This window comes from Anoplopoma fimbria, chromosome 10 (assembly GCF_027596085.1).
Source record: "Anoplopoma fimbria isolate UVic2021 breed Golden Eagle Sablefish chromosome 10, Afim_UVic_2022, whole genome shotgun sequence".
NCBI classification, from domain to species: domain Eukaryota; kingdom Metazoa; phylum Chordata; class Actinopteri; order Perciformes; family Anoplopomatidae; genus Anoplopoma; species Anoplopoma fimbria.
This window is the reverse complement of record NC_072458.1, coordinates 22647050-22668784: the sequence shown is the minus strand read 5'-3', so window position 1 is coordinate 22668784 and position 21735 is coordinate 22647050. Positions and strand designations below refer to the sequence as shown.

The following is a 21735-nucleotide window of genomic DNA, read 5'->3' as shown; positions in this document are numbered from 1 at the left end:
GCATTATATGAGGCTTTACTGATTGCTCATTGTCTTGCCAATGCAAGCTGCTCACACAACGTCTAGAAAAAGCTTTCAGTGATGTTGACTGCATGCCATCTGTGGTTACACAGTGAGGTCAGGTACAGTCGGACCACTTATGAATGGTTGTTCGGTTTGTTTTATTACTCTGCATTCAAGGCGTCACTATGGTGTTTATTTGGAGATGAAGTCAGCGGCAGTCTACACAAATGAAGGTCATCTATAAGTACCTTGTTGAACTTTTTCCATTGCGCACAAAAAACAATTTCTGGAGAAATCAGGTTAAATCATGCAGGTTCACCAGAAACTCCTTCTGCTCGGACTCCAGCGGGGCCTCCAGCAGAGACCAGTCCACCGTGGACAGACCCAGATCCAGCAGAGACCAGTCCACCGTGGACAGACCCAGATCCAGCAGAGACCAGTCCACCGTGGACAGACCCAGATCCAGAAACACTACCACTTTTGTCCACAGGCACCGCCAAAATCAACACAAAACAAAAGTCCCTCATAGTAGCTTTAACTTTAGATGATTTCTAATAATATGTACCACTACGAGGTTTACATGTTTGATTTTGAGTGAAAAAGCTTAACGATATTGTACAAATATCCATGAAATTTGGTTAAATGATTTAAGAGCTCCAGAGGAATGAGTCTGCCACCTTTAGTGAACCTCTGACTTCTCCTGTAGCTCCACCAGGAGGTGTGGTTGTGAGTTAAACCTCTCATAGACATGAAATTTGTTCCACACCTTTAATAAATACAGCATTTTTACAACAAACCAGGTAAGACAGTGGTTTGGGTTCAAATAACTACAGAAGTGGCTATACTTCAGTACGAAAGTTAGGTGACCGAAAAACCTAAATTGTCTTCTGGGTTCACACATGACAAGAACAGCAGTCTCCTGGATGAAAGTCTGATGTGTCTGGACCCCCCCCAACCACGATTTCTTGGATTACAGTGCATTAGTTTTCGTAGGTATAGCTACGAACAGTGTATGAGAACAGCCTTTCCTTAATAACTTAATAACTGAGGCTCCAATTGCCAAATGTTAGCATGCTAACGCACCAAAGTGACATGCATATATGAGTACATATAAGAGTTTGTACAATGTGTTTATGGCTGATTCGATCAACCATACTTGAAAAGCCATCCATACTGGAGAGGAAGGAGACGGCAGGTTGAATATGGAGATCACAGTCTCCCCTTTAAGACGTTCACGTGAAAAGTGACAGAAATAGTGATGCAAATAATTAAAAAAGACTTCCGGTATCACAAAGTTACAGAAATGCACATTTATTAGTTTGAATGGAACAATAAGAAAAAAACCATTAGAACAACTATAATCTTTTTTTTCATTAGAAAAACAGTATCCACTTACATCTGGAAGCACCGACATAATGACTTAAACACCGAAATCGGCTAATTGCTACGTGTTTGACGAGCACACAAATCATCCTAAGTGGTTTTCGGGACATTTTAATAAGCGTTTGGTTGTTTACCAGTTCTGGTTTAAAGGTTTGAGTGGTAATGATTCACTTATTAACGCAGAACTTAAAATCTTTACTTAATGTCATTAAAAGAAGTGAGCAAATTGACTTGAAGAGCTTTGGTTTAGGACATTTTTTCCACTTAGTCATTTAGAAAGTAGAAATCCCCATCAGTGGCTCCAGTTTTCTTTATCCACAAAGCACCTAGTGTTCCCACCTGTTACCCTCCTTAACTCCCACTGCTGTGTGATATCCAATGGATGAGCTGGAGGATCACAGCAGAGGGAACAGAGGAGAAAGTGAAAGTGGAGCTGAGGTCAGAGTGAAAGTGGTGAAAGTAATCAGGATACGGGACGGTCGCCAGAATTTCCGTTCTTCACTTCATAAGAAACTCATCAATTTTGTTTATCTAACTGAGCAAAAGCAGCAAATGGGAAAAGAAACGCTGTTACCATGGCTGCAGACAGCACACCTGCAGACCAGCGCTTATATACACAGTCTTGCCTCTTAAACATGTTCTGAGTTGCATCAGGATTCCCTCCTCTCTCTCTGATTTATTATTCATTATTGAAACGCTGTTTAAAGCAACAACTCCTCGCCCTGAAGGCATGGATGGATATGAGATTAAAATGTGTAAAAGGGATTCTCCCCAATATGATAAAAGGCCGTAGGACTCCATAAAATATATCATAGACCGACAGGGAAAGTTTGTGGTGCAGGTTTTTTTTTTTTTTCATTTTTTTTTTTTTTTTTTAAATCTAACCTAAGTATGAACTCAGCAGCTGTGTTAAACTCTGGAATAACATTTCCCATGATCACCATCTTTTTTGGCATGTTTTCATGCTCAACATTGGCACTTGAGTTGCTTCTCTAAATATCTCAAGAGATGACCTTCTGTCTTTTTCTTATGGGATTGTTCTTTGATTGAGGCGTGATTTGACTTCTGGAGGGATACTGAACTACTTCATTCTGCTAGGATAGACTAAGTATATTGTTCTTGCTTTTATAAGTTGCTCTTAACTGCACCAAGCCTGCTTAAGTTTTAGTGTTTGTTGCTGATTCTGTTGTCTGTGCTGTTGCTGTAATCAGGAACTGCTTTGAGAGGTGTGCTTTAGTTTCAATAGGTCAATTGTCCTCTTAACTGCTAGGGGGAGTGGCTTACACTCCTGGCAGACAATGAGCAATCAGTAGGTAGGTCCTTAACCACTGCCGTCGGGCGAACGAAGGTAACAGGGCGACTTTTTCAAGCCAGACTTCTCCAGCGTGTACTTGTACGGGTCAGTAATTTGTTTGTACTGACTACCATGTGTCTGCATCCTATTTCTGTCTGTGGTCACGTAGACAGTGGGTCACTCCCAGGTGCCGTGACCTCACTAATCTCATATATCCCACTCTCTCAGCCCATGGTGAGCAAGTGGTGTGGTTGCCAGTCGGCAGTGCCAAAAGCTGAGTTCATCTGAGTTCAACTTCCCTTCTCCGTTCTCTACACTGGCTCCCTGTAAGAGCTTCCAGTTACAGACTCTGGTGCCTACAGGGCAGTGAGAGGAACAGCTCCTTCCTATCTCCAGGCCTTGGTCAAGCCCTACACCCCCGCCCGACCACTCCGCTCTGCTGCCTTGGGGCGACTGGTTGCCCCGTCGCTCAGAGGTCCCTGCAGCCGATCCACCCGGTCACAGCTTTTTTCTGTCCTGGCCCCTCAGTGGAGGAATGAACTCCCCACTGACCTCAGGACAGCAGAGTCACTGCCCATCTTGGTGGGCGCAGGCTGAAAACTCACATCTTTAACCTCACCTCTTCAAGAAGTACTACCCTGAGCCTTCCTCGTAGCACTTATTGCATTCATATTAGTCTGTTGCACTTACTGTATTCGTATCAGTTCGCTGCACTTATTGAATTCGTATTAGTTTACTGCACTTATCCTATTCGTAGTAGTTTGTAGCACTTATTATATTCGTATTAGTCTGTTGCAATTATTGTTTTCGTAGTAATTTGCCTCTGCACTATACTTTTGCTCTGGTTTATGCTTTAAGATGCTTGTTTAAGAAAGGAGATGCACTTATGACTTCTGGTGACTAGTAGTTCTCTTGAATACCTATGTTGAATACACTTCCTGTAAGTCGCTTTGGATAAAAGCGTCTGCTAAATGACTGTAATGTAATGTAATGTAATGTAATTTGACTCCTTTGCACATGTCTCGTTTGATCACTGTGGGTTTTAAAAAATGTACTTTTTCTAAATAAAATTTGTAAACCAATCAACTTTGAATTTGTGGTTAAAGGTTTGGGCAACAAAAGTGTTTAATCAAAAATAAGTAAATGATAATGTCTGGTGGTGGTTCAGCCTCTGACGAAACGTAACAAAACCTTTTTACCACTTTGTGGAAAAATAGGCACTATTTTTTTTGCAGCACTCCAATAACAGAGGAAAAACATTCACTGTACTGTTAATTTCCATATTTCCTGACAGTGTTGTGACAGTGCTGTTATTCATCGCATTACTAAGAATGTTTATGATCACATTTGAAACTTTTTCACAAATCTGAGGCCCGTGTTCTGGGAAAGTCTTTAACATCGATGAGGAACCCTACGTTTTAAATTAACTAAAGTTATTATGTACATTTGTGAAATGAAATGAAAAGTAATGGCATCGTTTGTGCACAAGATGGCACCTGGTTCATTCAACATTTTATTCTGGTGGAAAACCCTTTCCTACCACTAGGTAGCGCCAAAAACTGCCATTTATCAATCCTACACACACAGTAGAGTATATATATATATATATATATATATATATATATATATGGATCATATATGGATTCATCCAAACCAACCGAGCAGCAGCTTGAGTACACTTTGTATAATGTGAAAAACATGACGCCTCACATTTAAATCTGTTTAAAAACATTATAGGATTTCACTCCTAAAACACTTCCATTGATATTTAACATTAGTTGGGTTTGTTTCGTCTTTTTACCACTGTGATATCAATACATCGCAGATAGGTATACGATATTAGTATAGGAGTCTATTTCAATATTGAAAAAAGAACTAAACACATCCAAATTCAAAATATGTATTAAAATAAAACAATATTTACAACTGAGGACCAAAATGTAGATAATCAGATTATCCCCCCCTTCATGGAAACCAGGTGTTATAATGCAACAAGGATGTATTCAACCAGAAATTCCAGGTATAAAATGATAATAATAATCATCATTTTTCATTTATTTTTGTATTATTATTAGTCCTTAATATTACAAAAGTAAAAAAAAGGAGATAACCAAAATGTAGAGCCTCTTTTCTCTTTCCATATATTTGGTGATTAGGACTGATATGAGTTCAGCAGAGAGGAGCTCTGACTTATGAATGAAAAGGCTGATTCATGCTCATCTGTGAAAGAGATTAAAACAGAGACTCGTACAGAAAACACATTTACACTAATATACAGGTAGATCAAATAGAACATACATATCATATACAGGCTGTATACAGTAGGGCTGATTATTGGTGGACTAATAAATGAAGTATTTCTATAAAAATTGAACAAACTGACTGGTACTTTGGAGACATGAGTAACAGGAACCCTTGGGCAGCACACAGTGGACTCCTATTGGAGGATGAGAGGGGGACCCTGATCTTATGACGTGTCATCTCGGGGATTAACTAGATCCCTATATATTAGCCTACTTCTGGTAAGTCATGACGCTTACTAAATACCACCCTTGGTAATTGCGGAATAATATATCTTGGGGTTTTACTTGGATCAATGAATTTGAAAGGGGCGCGTCTGAGCGGCTTGTTGTAATAAATAGCAGAGATCTCCATCCTCCCCACAGACAGGACTCCCCGGGTTTACCATGGTAGGTGGAGGAGGAGAGGGAGGAGAGCAGACATGACTAAAGTCTCTGTCGTTACGCAGCGTGGCCTGGCACAGGACTAATGTATCCGGGCTGTTTCATGTTCTACATATGGGGGATTCTTAACAGCAATGGGTTTTTTTAACAAGTGGAAACTGGCGAATAGAAATCTGAAATATTTCCAGGATGTGTCATTGATTCAGTGAAGTAGGAGCGTTTGTGTTGCCCGACCTGTTCCAGGTGTGCCGCCGTGCGCTTTTACGCACCGTGTCTCCAGGTGTCTCCAGGTGTCCATGCGTCCTCCTCCCCATAACTTGATATCCAGGTAGGTGTCCCTCCATAACCTCCTGTTCTCTGTTCCTCTTCCAGATCTTGCTTCTGCTCCTCCTGCTCTCCATGCTCGCCGCTCCGCTCCACGGGGCCGCCGCGCCGCGTCCGACCTTCAGAGACACCGACCCGACCACAGGTGTGTCCGTGCGGTGCGACAGCTGCCCACCCGGCTCCTACCTGCGCTCCAGCTGCACGGCCACGAGGAAGAGCGAGTGCGAGCCGTGCCCGACCGGCTCGTTCACGGAGCTGTGGAACTACATCGGGAAGTGTCTGCGCTGCGGGGTGTGCGACCACAACCAGGTGGTGAGGACGCAGTGCACCGCGGACAGCGACTGCCAGTGCGAGTGCAGGCAGGGATACTACTTCAAGAAGGACTACGGCATGTGCTACAGCCACAGTGCGTGTCCGGCCGGGCAGGAGGTGCTGGCCAAAGGTACAGGGTCTAGGATCACAGGGGTCAGGGGTCATAGTGGTCATCAGTGTCCTTATTATTCAGGCTATTTATAGCTATTCTGGTCTTAAAATAACAGGCTATTATTATGTTGTGAACATGTTTCATTGATTCTTCTAATGAATGATATGAATCATTTATATCCCTGATACTCTGGAAAAACAGAATGGTGAGAGATGCTTACATAAGTCACTGACATGTCAGAACAACGTAGTATGTAACCTGGCTCCACTTAATTAGACTACAGTTCCCAGAATGCCTGGCAGGATTCAATTCATACTCACCATCCATAGTACAATAAAGTACAAATAATGAAACAATTAATACATAATATCATCTGCATATAGTTGCACCTCTCATTGCTGATTGCAAAGCTTTTTTTTTTTAATACTTCCACTAAATAACCTTTTCAAATGTTAAGACTTCAATGATGTTGTACATGTTTTCCTAGTCTCCAAAACACCATCACTATGGAAATATACACACATATTTAAAATGGTAAAAACCAACCAACCATGGCACTGTTACCGTGGCGACTGTTGTGGTTACAGTAGCCCATTTTTTTAAAGTTAGTGACACAGGTTTTATGTGAGCCACAGAGAAACACATGGATGTAACCACACATATACCAGAAGGGGGAACTGGATTTAAAAGGCTGACTCAGGGTGAGTCAGGGTTTACGCTGATGCTTACTGCCCTCCAGAGGGCAAACAGCAGCCACTACATGGTTCTACATTTAGAGTGATTACAAATTATTTTATTTCTCAGTCCAAAAAATCTGTGAGATGATGCCAGTCACAAACCCACCTATGCACCAACAATGTTTCTAATGTTTGAAGCATTGCCGGAGAGTAAAATGCACAACATCTCTGTCCAATTTGATTCATATTTGCATTCCTAAAGTGCATTTCATTCTGCGCTGACAATCCTAACTCTTATGGCTCACGTGTCTCCTCCAGGTACAGCTGAAGAGGACACCGTGTGCCACGATTGTCCCAACGGCACCTTCTCCGACACCGTGTCCGCCCACAAGAACTGCACGCTGCACAAAAGCTGCGATGCTCCAGGGACGGAGCTGGTGCTGAAGGGCTCCATCTGGCACGACAGCGTGTGCACCACCTGCAATGAGCTCACATCCAGAGGTGAGATCATCAGTGAGAGACGCACTTCAGTGGTTTTGCTGTTTCATTCAACTACACTAACGCCTATTCTTCAAAGCAGCACATTGTTTTTTCATAACAACCATCTTAAATGCAGCCAGTTGTTAGTTATATTCACATAACTTCCTATGGTGCATCACTGGGTGCCTTCTTAAACATTTAGATTTGCAGATGTGGTTTTCAATTAGTTCAGTTAGATATTTTACAATATACTAAATCGTGACCCAATACACAACATGATATACGGTACGATATACAATGCAACACGACGCAACACAAGATGCAGTGTACCATAAAGATCATAAGGTTTACGATATACGATATATCCGATAAATGATACACAATACATGATAACAGTACAAGATACACAATGACTTCCACTTGTGGAAAATGTGAAATTTAAATGTTTTTTTATGATTCCTTATCAGTTTCTGATACATTATCTTCTCCATGTCTTGCAGACGGAGGCGACTACCTCAAAGAAATCCTCCCGTCTTTCTTCCTCCACCAGAAAATAAACATCAAACGGCTGCGTCGGATTTTGCACAAGCTCCCAACTGAGAATGGTAAGAAACAAGGAGGTTCAGGACTCAACCTTCATGTACGGATCAACAATTGGGTCTCTTCTGCCACAGCGAGTCAGATTCGGCAGCTACCGTCGATACTGACCAAATTGGGAGCAGACAGCGCCGGTGAGAGACTACAGAACAAGCTGCACAGAATCGACTCGAACCTGAAGGAGCTGTGTAATCTAAGAAACGAGGTGGATGTAGTTGTGTTTTCAGGTTAGGCTGAAGTAGTAAATATTTAGTTATAGGTACCAAACAGATTTAAACAAAACTTTGTAGTCCAAAAGTTGCTGCCCTATTCAAGATGTAGTTGATACAGACTTTAGTACTTTTTGTGTTTTGTTAAAGGAGAACAGAGAATCATTTCTCAAATCAATTAGATCATTTTTTCATCGAGTTGATTGACATTCACTGCTTTTTGATTTTGATATAGATTTTTTTTTTTCTTAAAATTGACAAACCAATCCAAACTTCATGTATCACCTAACTTGAATTTTTTTTTACCAAATAAATTAATGTTACAGAAGGCAACAGCATTGAGTAAATGCAGCACACTTCATTTCAAGTCAGGTGATGACAATGTAATGTAATGTAATATAATGCAGATTTAATATATCGAGGGGGAGGAGCTAGTTTACTCTAACAAATGTGTAGTTTTGTCCTTGGGAGTACATTCCACATAGTTGTACTGATCGAAGAATTAATGTGGATGCATGTGCACCTTTTGGTATCTCATAGTACCTATTGTAGCAGTTTTATTTCTTGGAGTGAGGACAGATGGAGCCCACCACTATTACCCTTTCAATAAAAGAAGCGGTTGCCTTTAGTATATCTACCTCTTCCCATGTATGCAGTTAAACATTTTTTTTTCATTTTATGTATCAGCTAAATATGTGAACTTAATTTATTGTGCTATTTATAGAAACAAGGTAAGTTGAGGGACAGGGTAGAGGAGTTCTTGTGTTTGCTTTTCATGATTTCTAAAGAATGCGTAGAACTGTATGCAAGTGAAGCTGTAGCATGTGTGGTGCTTGAATGACGCTTTAATAAAAATAATTTCAAATAAACAATTTGGTAATTGTTTTTTTAAATATAATATATTATTCCTTTCATCATCAGAAACAGAGACATATCAAACCAAGTCCATTATCTATAAATCTGGCTAAAGTCCTTATAAGTTTAGGAAAAAAACATAATTTTCTATTCCTGACGCAATTCCTTTTGAATGGTATAAAACATTTTGGACAACCATCCATCTCAGACAGGAATGTATAATTTGTCATTTTGCTGCCATAAATGTATCATTTCAACCATAAAAATATACAACTTAGTTTTTTGAGACAGGGGTACAAAACATAACATCAAAAAAACAAGTAGAAATACATCAGAAGTGCAATGTTGCATCAAAAACTAACCTGATTGCAGAGCAGACAAGGAAAGCAAGCAATGGAAATTGGGAAATATTTTAATCCAAGTCGGATCTATTGGATTTTATGCTTGACCATACACTGACCTTCTATACAGGTCTATACAGTTCAGATTTGTAGAAGAAAACAGATTCACCAGGACAGACTGGAAAATGACAGTTTGTGACCATACACTACTACTAGACATGCAAACTGGGCATGAAGCAGTCCCAAAGTGGTTTAAATCTACAGGACAGGTGCTACTTTGTCACATGTGGCCACCATGCATCCGAGTGGACAATCATTACAAATGGAGTTCCCCAAGGCTCGATCTTTGGGCCGATTATATTTACCATGTATATGCTTCCATTAGGCCAAATTATACAAAACAATTAAATCGCCTATCACAAAATGCAGGTGCCACCCAATTCTCACTGCAAGTCCCCTGAACAAAACAATGATGCCGGGTATTCCTTCAGTTAAACAGAAATAATCGTTTTGTGTTTTTTAGCGTGTCATTGATAGAGTTTAAATTGCTGCTCATCTTCAAGTATCTCAGTGATTTAGGACTGAAATACATCTCTGACTCCCTTTTACGATGTGAACCATCTCAGTCCCTCCAGCCATCTTGTAGTAAACTGTTCCCAGACTCCAAACCAAAAACTACTATGGGTCACAGAGCCGTTATAAACTTCCAGATATTAATATAACCCTTCCATACGAAGACTTTCTTAAAATCCAGGAAAAAAACCTTAATGTTCTGCACTGCCTTTGACTGAGAGAAAAGCTCTCATTATTACATACTTATATTTCTTTCTCCATATAATTGCTTTTATATTGTTTTTTATTGTAATGAGTTTAATGTTTTTGCTGTATTCCCTGATTAATACTTAAAATGCATCATGTAAAGCACTTTATACAAATAGACTTGCCTCACTTTTCCTGCACACCAAGCTTATCTAAGATTAAATGGATATCTAACATGTGGTGCACCTTTTGGAATTTCAGAAATTACCAATATTAGTTCTTATTTAGTTGCATCTAGTGGTGAGGTTGCAAGTTGAAACCAAGGTAACGTAAAAACGCTATTTGGTTTGTCCTTTTTTTTGCTACTGAAATCTGGAGGTTCAACATGGCGGCGTCCCTGAAGAGAACGTGCAACATATGTAGATATTAAGGGCTCATTCTTATTTAACAAAAGCACAACGATTCTTAGTTTCAGTTCATTATACACTAATGAAACATAGTTATAAATATTATATTCCATTTCTGCTAATATATCCCCGGTATCATACACACTGCTCCTTTAAATAATGTAAAAATGACGTTAAAAAAGTTTGTATTATTTGTTCAGATGATAAAACAAAGCCATTTTGGCAATAATTTAAAGTGGATGTATTTTCATATTCAAATTCTGGTGTGAAACATTCCATTGACACGCTGCTGCGTCAATGGAATTGCTGAAGAGTTACTGTTATGTGTCATGATGTGTCATGATGTGTCATGATGTGTCGTTATCGGTCTCAGAAAAAATGAATGAAGTAACTAAGAAACCATCTTGTGATTGGATAACACCAGCTGCAATTCCAAATCAAGTCATGGGCGTAAGGTCGGGGGCCAATGACCCCTTCTTAATGATGTGTCACTCTCTTGTCTGTCATCCTGTCGATAGATCAAAACCGTGGAAAGCCCTTCCTTTTGGTTGTTAGTCACAACTTTGCGTTGTTGTGGGAAGCGAGGGTTTGTCAATCTGCGTCAGGTTAACCGTCTGTGTATGATGGAACTGCGCAATACTAGTAAAGATCCCATTTCTGTGAGGTTCCTTCCTGAATGCAGCAGCATAAGCTGGTGAGCCTGCAGTGACTTTAATAAACTTCATGTTTCCTCTCGCAGTTAAGATCCTAAAATAGCTTTTATTATGGAATGAGGAAGTTTAATGCCACATGGTAGACAAAAAACAACATTTACTTAGGCAGGGACAGTTTGAGGAAAGGTGCGCTGTAAAAATGTCAATGTTCATTAATTCTACTTTGGTGGCTTAAATGTCAAATTGTCTTGTGAAGATTTTGTCAATGGCATGAAATCATTTTAACATCTCCTCATATAAACTAGTTAAAAAATGTTTTAGACATTGGAATCATGAAACACACAAAATGAGTTTGTTTTTTTTTGCAAAACAATCAAGAACAGTGTTGGAAACCAGTGGCATAAAGTCACCCAGGTTCCACTGCTCGTTTTAGAAGAAAGAAAAGAATTCACTTTGACCCGCCACTTCACAGAGGTATAATTTCAGATGTAAGACTTTTTGTATATCAAAGATAATGATGATGTTATGCACCATTTTCATTGTTGTATCATCAAAATGTTTTGTTGATTTTCTGTGTAAGAAATTCAATATATTGTGTTTTTTCTGAAAGAGCAAACAGGAAACTAGTCTGAAAAGTGCATTGCATGGTTCTAACAATCATATCCCTGATCTTCAAACTAGAAAATGCACTAGCATGAAGAGCAATAACTTGTTCTTGAATGAAGTTTTCTCATTTCTAAAGGCCGTAGCTTTTAGGTAAAGGAGTGCCGCTGTAGAGGCCTCAGATGTAAGAATTGATTTATAGTTCTGTGTCGGATTTCCCCTGTTGTTATCACGCTTAGAAGATGTGTTTACATTCTGTCAGACGCTGATACATAGCCGTGGGAAGGTCTGCTGTCTACCTTGTCTCACAGCTGAATGAGGTACTTTTGCTGTGGCTGGTTTTGTTTTCACCTTGTATGTTATGTCTGTGTGTGTGTGTGTGTGTGTGTGTGTGTGTGTGTGTGTGTGTGTGTGTGTGTGTGTGTGTGTGTGTGTGTGTGTGTGTGTGTGTGTGTGTGTGTGTGTGTCATCATGTTGTCAAGATGTGGTCCTGAAGACACCTACAGCATTGGAAACTACCACAGAGGAGGTTTTCAGTTCTTAGCCAGGTGTTTATGTGTTTGTCTCTGTCTGTCTGTGGACCGAATATTTCTTCACAGGTGTGTAGTTGGACCAGATGTTCTACTGCATGAAAAAATGAATGAAGTAACTAAGAAACCATCTTATGATTGGATAACACCAGCTGCAATTCCAAATCAAGTCATGGGCGTAAGGTGGGGGGCCAATGACCCCTTCTCCACTTCCTACCCCCTTACTGGCGCATATGCCAGCCAATAAATGACAAGTAACTGGCCGAACCCAGCTACCAGTTGGCTGACACCGGAGGGTCATTAGCTCGATCTAGTTGACCTGGAACTTCTATGCTTTAAAAGATGGTCAATGCTCATTACTTTCTTTTTGATTGCACTTTAAAACTACCACAGACACACAGCCACACACTACGTTCTTTATTAATGATTTACTTTTTGAGCCAGTTGGAGACAATGAGATATTTATCATTGAATGTTTGTTTAGACCAGGAAATGTCTCTCGACTTTACAATAATACGTCTGAAGGGGATTTTTCTCTTTTGCATAGACCAAATAATGTGCCACATCAAGATGCCACAGAAGCTCATTATTCATTCATTCATTATTCTCGGGCTGAATGTTCTTACAGACTCGACTTTTGAAATATTTACCAGAAACATAAATCACAATCTTTGAGCTGCGTAGGTCAGAAGTCATTGCCCTCCACTTCTCTAAATGATGATGTGAGAGTCATGGTGGGAGTATTTGGCATCTTTATTAAAGGTTCCTCTTAATGTCAGTGAGCTGTAGATTTGACAGTAAGTCAACCACAGAGACTGGGGTATTCTGAGGTTAACCCAGGACTGTGCGGAATAGACAAAACACCCTGAAACTTTTGGTTGCGGGTCAGAGACTGTTTGCAGTAAAAATAAACTATTTCAGATAAAAAATGTCATGTAAGGAAGAATAACGGTGTGGACAAACTCCCCCCTTGGGAGAGTTTTAGAGTTATCAGGAAGGAGCTGCTGGTATTCTCTGTGAAAGTCATGATTTACACAGATCCAGAAAAACAGCTTCCTGTATTCCACCAAGAGCCTGAAATAAAGGGTCAGTGAGTTAGTACCAGGAAATCTCATCAGCTGGGAGGGAATCCACCTACGTTAACCACCAACCTCAAAGATACCACACAAACCACACATTAGTAGTAAACTGGTCATTATCCCTTTCAGTTCCTGCCGGTGGTCATGAATGTTGTTACTGTGTTGTAAAGCTGCCAGCTTTAAAAAAAAGAAAGAAGAAAATGACACTGACTTCTTTCACAATGATGGAGCAGTGTTTGTTGTTGCAGTTTAGCTCACATTTTCGTCACTCTTCCAGCTCGAGGAAGGTCACTGGAACATAAACTGATGTTAAAAGCCTTTATGTCACTGAGTCAGCCGAGGATACATCCACACTACTGCGTTGTTGCTTTAAAAAGCATAACTTTTGCTGCGTTCTTGCCTCGCGTCCACACTATTATGATGTTTGAGAAACCCTAAAACTGAGATATTTGAAAACACTGCTGTAGCCGTTTTAGTTTAAAAACTCCAGGGACACCCAAGTTCATTTTTTGATAATGTTTTATAGGTCACGACGTGTCCTTGTGACATTCTTGAATGTCCCAGCCTTGACTACCTGTAGTTCATTTCAACGTGGATAAAAAGGGAATGTGTTAAATGAGTGTTGCTGACCTTTTTGTCTTTGCTAGCATCTGTTGTGCAGCTCAGGTTTCAGTCAAAGGAAATGGATTTTCAGGCGTTGCAGTATGAATAGATTTATTTATGAAACGGCACTAAAATGCTCATCTGGATGAATATCTTTTTAGCTTTTAAACGCCACACACACTATGTTTTAAAACGAAAACCGAGTAGTATGGATGTAGCCCTAAAAGTGCTTGTTTTTGCCACTGACAACATTATGGGAAGGACTTTATGAAGATATCAAATGTTTCTCTTTAAAGCAGTATCTCCTAATTTTAGATTGGATCCAGGTTTAAAAATACCAAAGTAACCTTGTAAAGAAATCTGCCTACAAAGGGTTAAAGCAGTTTTGTATAACTCATTTCAACCTGATATTGGTATTGCTCTCCTATTTCAACCCTAGAGAGCACTAGAAATGAGTCTTGATAGCTACATTATAGACAAAATGTTTGCAAGAATGTTAGTATGCAAAAGAATACTACGTTGTGTTGCCACAGTTTCAAGGCAAAGAAGTGTCAAAATGTCCATAAGATCTACACAAGTACTATTCCACTCTGTCAGCCTGGTTCCAAACCTCTGAATGGCTGCACATGTGTGAAATTAAGATGTCAAAAATGAGAAGGGCATTCAGAGAAGACCTCTGCCCATACCCTTTTATTCTGGCAATGTTAACGAAAGTAAAGAGAATAATTGGTGTAACAGCCCTGTGATTTGGATCCACTCCAAAATGTACTGGGTACTTCCGTTGCTTCACCCATCCACCAAGTTTCATGAAAAACGGGCTTGTAGTTATTCCGTAATCCTGTTGACAAACAGACAAACAAACATTTAGCAGGAAATCGACAAATAGATTTTGAATCCGAAACTGAGTTTTGTTGGAGAGTTTCTCTAAAATAGATTTGAATCAGAGGTTAACACCCAAGCATCAGACTTAGTTTGGGAAACTCCCCAATTAAATAGTGTGATTATCTTGAATAACATGAAATTATCTTCAACCCAATTGCACAAAAATATGGGAAATGACCACGAGCTCTTAAGATAAGATAAGATAAGATAATCCTTTATTAGTCCCGCAGCGGGGAAATTTGCAGACTTACAACAGCGTAGAGTAAAGTGCACACAAGAGACATAGTAGAAGAATATAAAAAAAATAAAAAATGAAAAATAAAAATAAAATAAAACAAGTATTATAAATAAGCAATAAAAAAAAAACAGTAGAAAAAACAACAATAACTGAAATATTATATTTACAGACAGAGAAAAAAACAACAACTATTTTAACTATTTTTAACTTTTTTAACTATTATTGCACAATGTAATGTGTGTTAACAGCACACTACGTGCTTTGGCAACAAAAGCACCTAGTGAGGATTAGCTGTAATGAAATGGTTTCAGGTAATGGAAGGCGTCTCCATTTACTGTCCTAATGTGGGGGTTTAAAGGAATTAGTGGTGACTTAATTTTGACTCGTCATGATGAGACCGCACATGATGAAATCCGATTATAGCCTCAAACCTCCCATGTGAAGAAACAAACTCCCCCTCATGCAGCTTTTTAATAAAAGCATCCATTGAGACGTGTCCTAAAGGTACGTCACACAAAAAGAGGCACGTAGACTGATCTAAAAAAGTGAGGTCAAAATAGAGCCAATACTTAAAATAAATACCCTGTTATTACACACTGGAACCTGTACCAGCTGTATGAAAAGGCAAACAAGGTTTTCCAGTTACATCCTATTTTACCTTTCCACCTAACGAACAGAAACTCCACTTGAGAAACCTGGGTAACAACTGGCTTACTTACTCATGTTGACATCACGTTCCTGCCCGACTTCTTCTGAATCAGAAAACAGCTGAAGATTAAAGTGTCAGTTACTACTTGAATTTCATAAAAACGATTTTCCCATGAAACTAAATTTATGAAACAAAACAAGACAAAAAACGCTACAAAACTACTGAGTTCATTTTAATTAAAAAAATGCATCGTTTGGCTTAAAATGGTTACGAAACTGAAACTAAACAAAACTAAAACTACAAAACCAAAAAAAAACACAAACTCCATCTCGACCTCCTCTCTTTGCTTCTCTGACTTCCACAGACTCCTTGGAAAGGTTTTTGCGGAACCTCAAAAACAAACTTAATCAACAACAAAATAAGTTTCTCCCAAAACGTATTTAACAATGCAGTTTTGTCATATGGGAACATATTTTTTAAGGAAACCAGGCTGCACCTGCACAAGTCAATTATCACCACCACATGATGTTTATGCTGCTCCACCAAATAACAGGCTTCATCAGATCCTTCTGTCCAGACCTGCCCCTGCAATGATCTAAATAAAGCATCCACTGAACAGCATATACACAATATAGTATAACTTCCCTAACCCTATCCAACAATCATATATGCATATTTTATGGTTAGTAAAATATCATAATTGAATGTGTTTTTATATGCTTTGACAGCGTTTTGCTGCTACCATGACAAACATGTCTAACTTCAACAAACTTTTTTTGTCATTTTTACATCATATTTTCAGGTTTTTATGACATGTCATTTTTTTTTACGTATTATTACAAAATACAGAATTATCCTATTTTATCCAAGAAACTTTTGTTGCTACAAGAACATATCACTTTATCTTGGTTATTTTTTATATTTATATTTTTGTGAATATTTTAAATTTATTGGTGTCATCACAGAAATGTGGAAATTGATGAGATTTAAACAAAAATTTTTTTGTACGTCAGCGTATTAGGGCCACTGCGGGTAAAAATATTAAGACACGTTTTTACTTTAAAAGGGACACAGGTGACATGTTTTATACTTTTAGCGATTAAAATCTGATGTATCTTTTTACCATATGTGTATTTTGTATATAAACATTGTCAACACCTTATTCTGAAAACCGTACAAAACATAAAATAAAATAATCTTAAAGTTACAACTTAAATCTCAGAAATAAAATGTTTTCCTTCCCTGATTGTATATATATATATATACTTTTATGGGAATTTCCAGGGATCCAAACCCCATCTTTATTTTAGATTAACCAGCATCAATGATGGCAAAGATATTTGCGCCACCTCAAAGATCTTCTGCATGACCTTTCTGTCTGCACTCGGTGCCAAATATCAAGAAAAGCTCATGAACCTATCACACCCACTATTCTGTGAAGTGATTTTGCAGGAACCACCATAGAGGAAGAAAGTTGTCATGCAGAGAAGCTAACAATAAAGGTTAAGACTTCCTGCTTGGCAAACCTTAAACTCTTCCTCAATTAACTGCTGTGAGTAGTTTTCTGATATGCAGCCATTAGTGAACACGTGCACCATGCTCTGATGATGTCATGTAGTATCACTGTGCAGTTTTAAGGTAATATTTGGGTGAAGTATAGCTCTGAGATGAAAGTTACTGATGGTGGAAAATATTGGTCTATATTTTAGCCCAAGGATTCTCTGATATGAAACATACATTCATCATTTAGAGGTTCTTAGAGCCTCACCTGTGACCTCCATGGGGTCATAAAATCAAAAGAGTTCTGGTGACTTAAGGGTTAAGATGATGACTACTCATTTACTCAAAAGCCATCTCTCTACTTTTACTAGCATGTTTTTTTGTTTTATTTTGAAATGCGTCATGCTTTGTTTCACTTCCTGCTCGGAGGTTTTCCCGCCTATTTTCCAGCACACCTGGGTTTAATTTGTGAATTTGTTCCTCGTGTATTTAGTTTGTGTATTTCCCTGTATCAGTGTCAGGGTGTCTGATATTATGTTATTTCTGGCATTGCAGCCCTGATTTCTAGTATTGATTTATTCATATTTATTTTCTAAATAGAGACTTCTGTTCGCTGCCTTTTTTTAATACTCATCGTAATTATTTTCATCAGTAAATCATTGAACAAAGGGAAAGTAACTTGCACATGAAACAAGAAATAGTCTAAAGAAAAACCCAAGACCATGACAATAGTGTTGAAAACATATTTTCAAAAAAGGTTCAACCTCTGGGGCACATGAATGTGTTCAGCAATATTTGCGACAGTAGATTTTTTTATATTTCTTGTGTAGCTCACAAGTGGAAAGTTTGACCCGAAAGCAGCATTAGAGGAGAGGTTAGGGAATCACTACACTTATTAGGGATCATCCTCTTGGGACCATCCATCAATCATCTATACTTGCTCATCCTTTGCATTGTCCTGGGAGGAAGCAGCTTATCCGAGTATTATCTCTATAGTTGTCTGTACATTATGGACAGACAATTATTCACATTCTCATTCACACCTACGGGCAAGTTAGAGTCGCCGATTCGCTTAGTCCCGCAATCCAATGCAGTCTGGCCAATCACAGCGTAGCATCAGCCAGCTCCAGCCATGGTCCGACCACTTTCCCTCTGTTTCAGATGTTCTTCATACCACGCTGGTTTAGTGGATTTGGAGCTCGTCATGGTTGTCGTGTTATAGTGATACTCGTTACCCCGAGAGGTTGGAAGGAGATATACATTTTTAAAACATTACTTTACTACATAAAAACCTGTTGAACTGCTGCTTTTCCAACATAAATAATGCATTCTATATCTATTTATTCATTTAACCTTAACCTTCCAAGGGAGTCCTGGCCAAGTTGTCAGCATAAAAGTTTCGCATATAACAATTTAACAAAAAAGAGACAAGTAACAGATCGGAAACAAACAGCAAATTGCATCAACCAATGAATTAGCAGGGTCGTTAAGTAACAGGACATGTACGTTAAGTGTTTAACAATCCGGAATCCTGTTATTTTTAAATCAAAATTGTGTGTGAAGGTGAAGGTGCAAAAACATTGTGGGTTTGAGGAATGACAAACATAATTTGTCTGCATGACCAAAGTTTGTAATTACTGAGATTTTTAGGAACCACAGTCAAATGTCTCTTTTGTGTTGTTGTTTTTACACCATGTGATATGATGAGTGTGCCGTGACCCCAGTAAGTTCCCTTTATCATTAGGCCTCTATCATGAGCAATTTGCTGATAAAAGACATATAGAGGTGAGTAAGTAGACACAACATGCAAAGTTTCCAAAACTACTACATCAGTACATTTTTTAAATTTCTCCAGGTTCAGAGGCCGGCTAAACATTTACACTGACTTCCAATGCCAAGAACAAAATGTTTTTATTTATTTTCCTGGAAACAAAGTCCCATGAAATGAAGTTGTTTTGCAGCTGACTTGGGAATCCCAGATTTTCTACATGAACACAAAATCAATGAAGTAACATGTGCCTCAGAAGCAGCTGTTGAACAACGTGTCATTGTGCAAGGCACGTTGTTTGATTATTACTCCAGAAAGCTGCTGAAGGTGAGAGCTCAAAGAAGTAGCTACATACTGATACTGGACAAACCACACGTCATACAATACAATGAACCACTGGGCCGTGAATAGAAGGCATTGAGAAAAGGCAAATTAAGCCAAATATAGTTATGCATATCAGCTGACTAATTTGTTTTTGTAAATAAGGGAGATAATGGGCTCGGTAACAAGCTTTCTTACGCACAGCAGCAGGCTGAATGGTGTCTGAAATCCAACACCTTTAGAATTCAGATGAAGGTAACTATTGATTAGCTTCATGCTAATATATTTTCTTAAACCGGAAAAAGGTTATGTAAATCAGAAACAAAACTTTCAGGGAAAGCCAATAGAACACAGTTATTTCCTTGTTCTTGTGTGTAGATAAGATCAAATTCTTGAATGTCAAATTTCTTCCCCAACAAGCAAATGGATACACAGATGAGGTAGCAAGAACGAGAGACCGACATGCACCTCTAACATAGAACACAGAAAGTCGCTATGCTTTTTAAAACAAGACCAGGTAGACCAGGTAGACCAGGTAGACCAGGTAGACCAGTTCGCCCGGCTGCAAACATAATGCAAACATAATGAAAACTGCAGTCATTATTATTGGTGGTTAGTAATTATCTTTTGATCAAAGCTCAAATTTAAATAATAAGTAGCTGCAATGTGCTTTCATTTTGAAAAATCCCTTCCCCGGTTATTTCAGTTCACAGCGAATTCCTGAAATCACATAACAACACAACATGACAGACTTGTGACCTAAATGACTCGCAGTAAGTAGCATCAGATCATCAAGTGGACTTCATTCTGCATCCTTCACGTTTTAAACCAGATGTGTTTATATTCTCTGGAGTTCTTAAAGAAATAGGTGATCATTTTCAGGTTAAAAAGGTAGAACCAGGACAAAAAGGGGCAATATTATAGCCTTTTAAGATATCTATATATATATATATATAGATATATTAGCCTTTTTCCCTGCAAATTTCCCTGCTGCAGTGACTAATAAAGGATTATCTTATCTTATCTCTTACGTCTCTATTTCTATTCCTGGACAGTGGTTATTCTTTTTTGGACCACATGAACTTTCCCCAGGGAATAGAAACCTTTTGAGGAAGTCATTTAGTTTTGTCCGTAGGGAAGGCATCGTATTGAAATGCACATTTCTAGAACTTTTTACCTCCCTTCCTTTGATGTCTCCTTATGATGAAGAGAGAGAATAGATGGTCCTTCTTCTTCAGTTTTTACTAAGCAAGAACTAAAACTACTTACATTGTCAGTTTCAAACAAAATATATGTTCATCAACATCCCTCCAATTCTAGACTCCTTCCCTTCTGCTTTTATTTTAGTTCTTGCATATGTCTGTCTGTTCTCCCGGCTGTATGACGGACATGCAAACGCTGGACGCTCACAAATAGCTTTTATTGTCAGTTTGTTCTGTAGAAGAGCCTTTGTTTGTCAGGAGCTGGGAGGGCCTTATCTCCATGATAAGCAAGCCTTTTTTCTTTCGAGTCAGACGGAAAGTGGAACCATCTCCACTGAAGATAAATGGTCAGTTTCTTGTACCAGAAAGAGATAGTGAAACTGGCAGCTTTTGACTCCTAAAGAGAGGTTCAACCTCTGGGGCACATGATATAATAATAATAGTCACCGCATTTAACAGGCTTGTTTGTTTACTTTCTAGCTGGTTTCACTTTTACTTCAACTCCTTTGTAATAAAAGGGCGTGTCCCATTACAAGCATCATATCATCTTTTCACTTTCATCTTTACCCATGTCATACCCCAGCAAGGGATCTGCATCATCTTACAGTGCTGCTTTTTATCAGTTCGGTGCCCTAGATATCAAAAACATAATAACTCTACGTCAAACATTGTAGTCAAGGGACAGTGATGTCTGCTTCCTCTTTGAATATTTTCGTGTACACAAGAGCTGCCTTTTATTTTTGGCTCTTCGTACGTCAAACTTTTCTATTTACACAACTCTTTTGCATACACAGATCCTCATGCGACATTACAAAGTTATGAAAGTTTTCTAATTGTGTGTCTTTCTGCGAGGTTTTTGAATTGGTGGGCTAATAATAAGCAGAAGTTAACAGCAGATAGCTGCAATAATCGTGCAATCACAATGTAGAAATAAACAAAAAAAAGTGAATACATTTTAGCTCATTTTCCAACATCTAAAAACCATGGCAACAACAAGCGTGCCCCAGTTGTATGCATCACTTTTTAGTGTCCCCTGGAAACAGTTTCCCTTGTGTTGTGTGCTTCTTGCTCCACTGGCACTGGATTTGGCATCTGACTAGAGCTGATTTGAAATGATGCTGCACTAATTTATTATTCCATGAAGCAGGTTTAACTTGAGGTGAACCTGAAGCTGTCGCATCAAAGTCCTTCGGGGACTGAGATCAGGTTGTGTGCAGAGAGTGAATCACTTTGTGGGATCTCCACATCAGCACTGAGGTGTCTGTTCAGC

General features: G+C 38.9%; 1 protein-coding gene across 2 annotated transcripts; it reads left to right on the top strand.

The window, feature by feature from the left end:
* The first annotated feature begins 4931 nt into the window (after positions 1-4931).
* Positions 4932-8935, top strand: LOC129096910 (tumor necrosis factor receptor superfamily member 6B-like). Of its 2 annotated transcripts, XM_054605604.1 has the most exons (5): positions 4932-5370; positions 5737-6130; positions 7108-7290; positions 7770-7874; positions 7944-8935. In XM_054605604.1, exons 1-5 carry the CDS (start codon positions 5368-5370, stop codon positions 8096-8098), a joined length of 840 nt encoding a protein of 279 aa, XP_054461579.1. In that variant the 5' UTR covers positions 4932-5367; the 3' UTR covers positions 8099-8935. The 2 variants fall into 2 exon arrangements, with proteins under 2 accessions (XP_054461579.1, XP_054461578.1); XM_054605603.1 differs by having other exon boundaries at positions 5012-5370; positions 7770-8935.
* The last annotated feature ends 12800 nt before the right edge of the window (positions 8936-21735 follow it).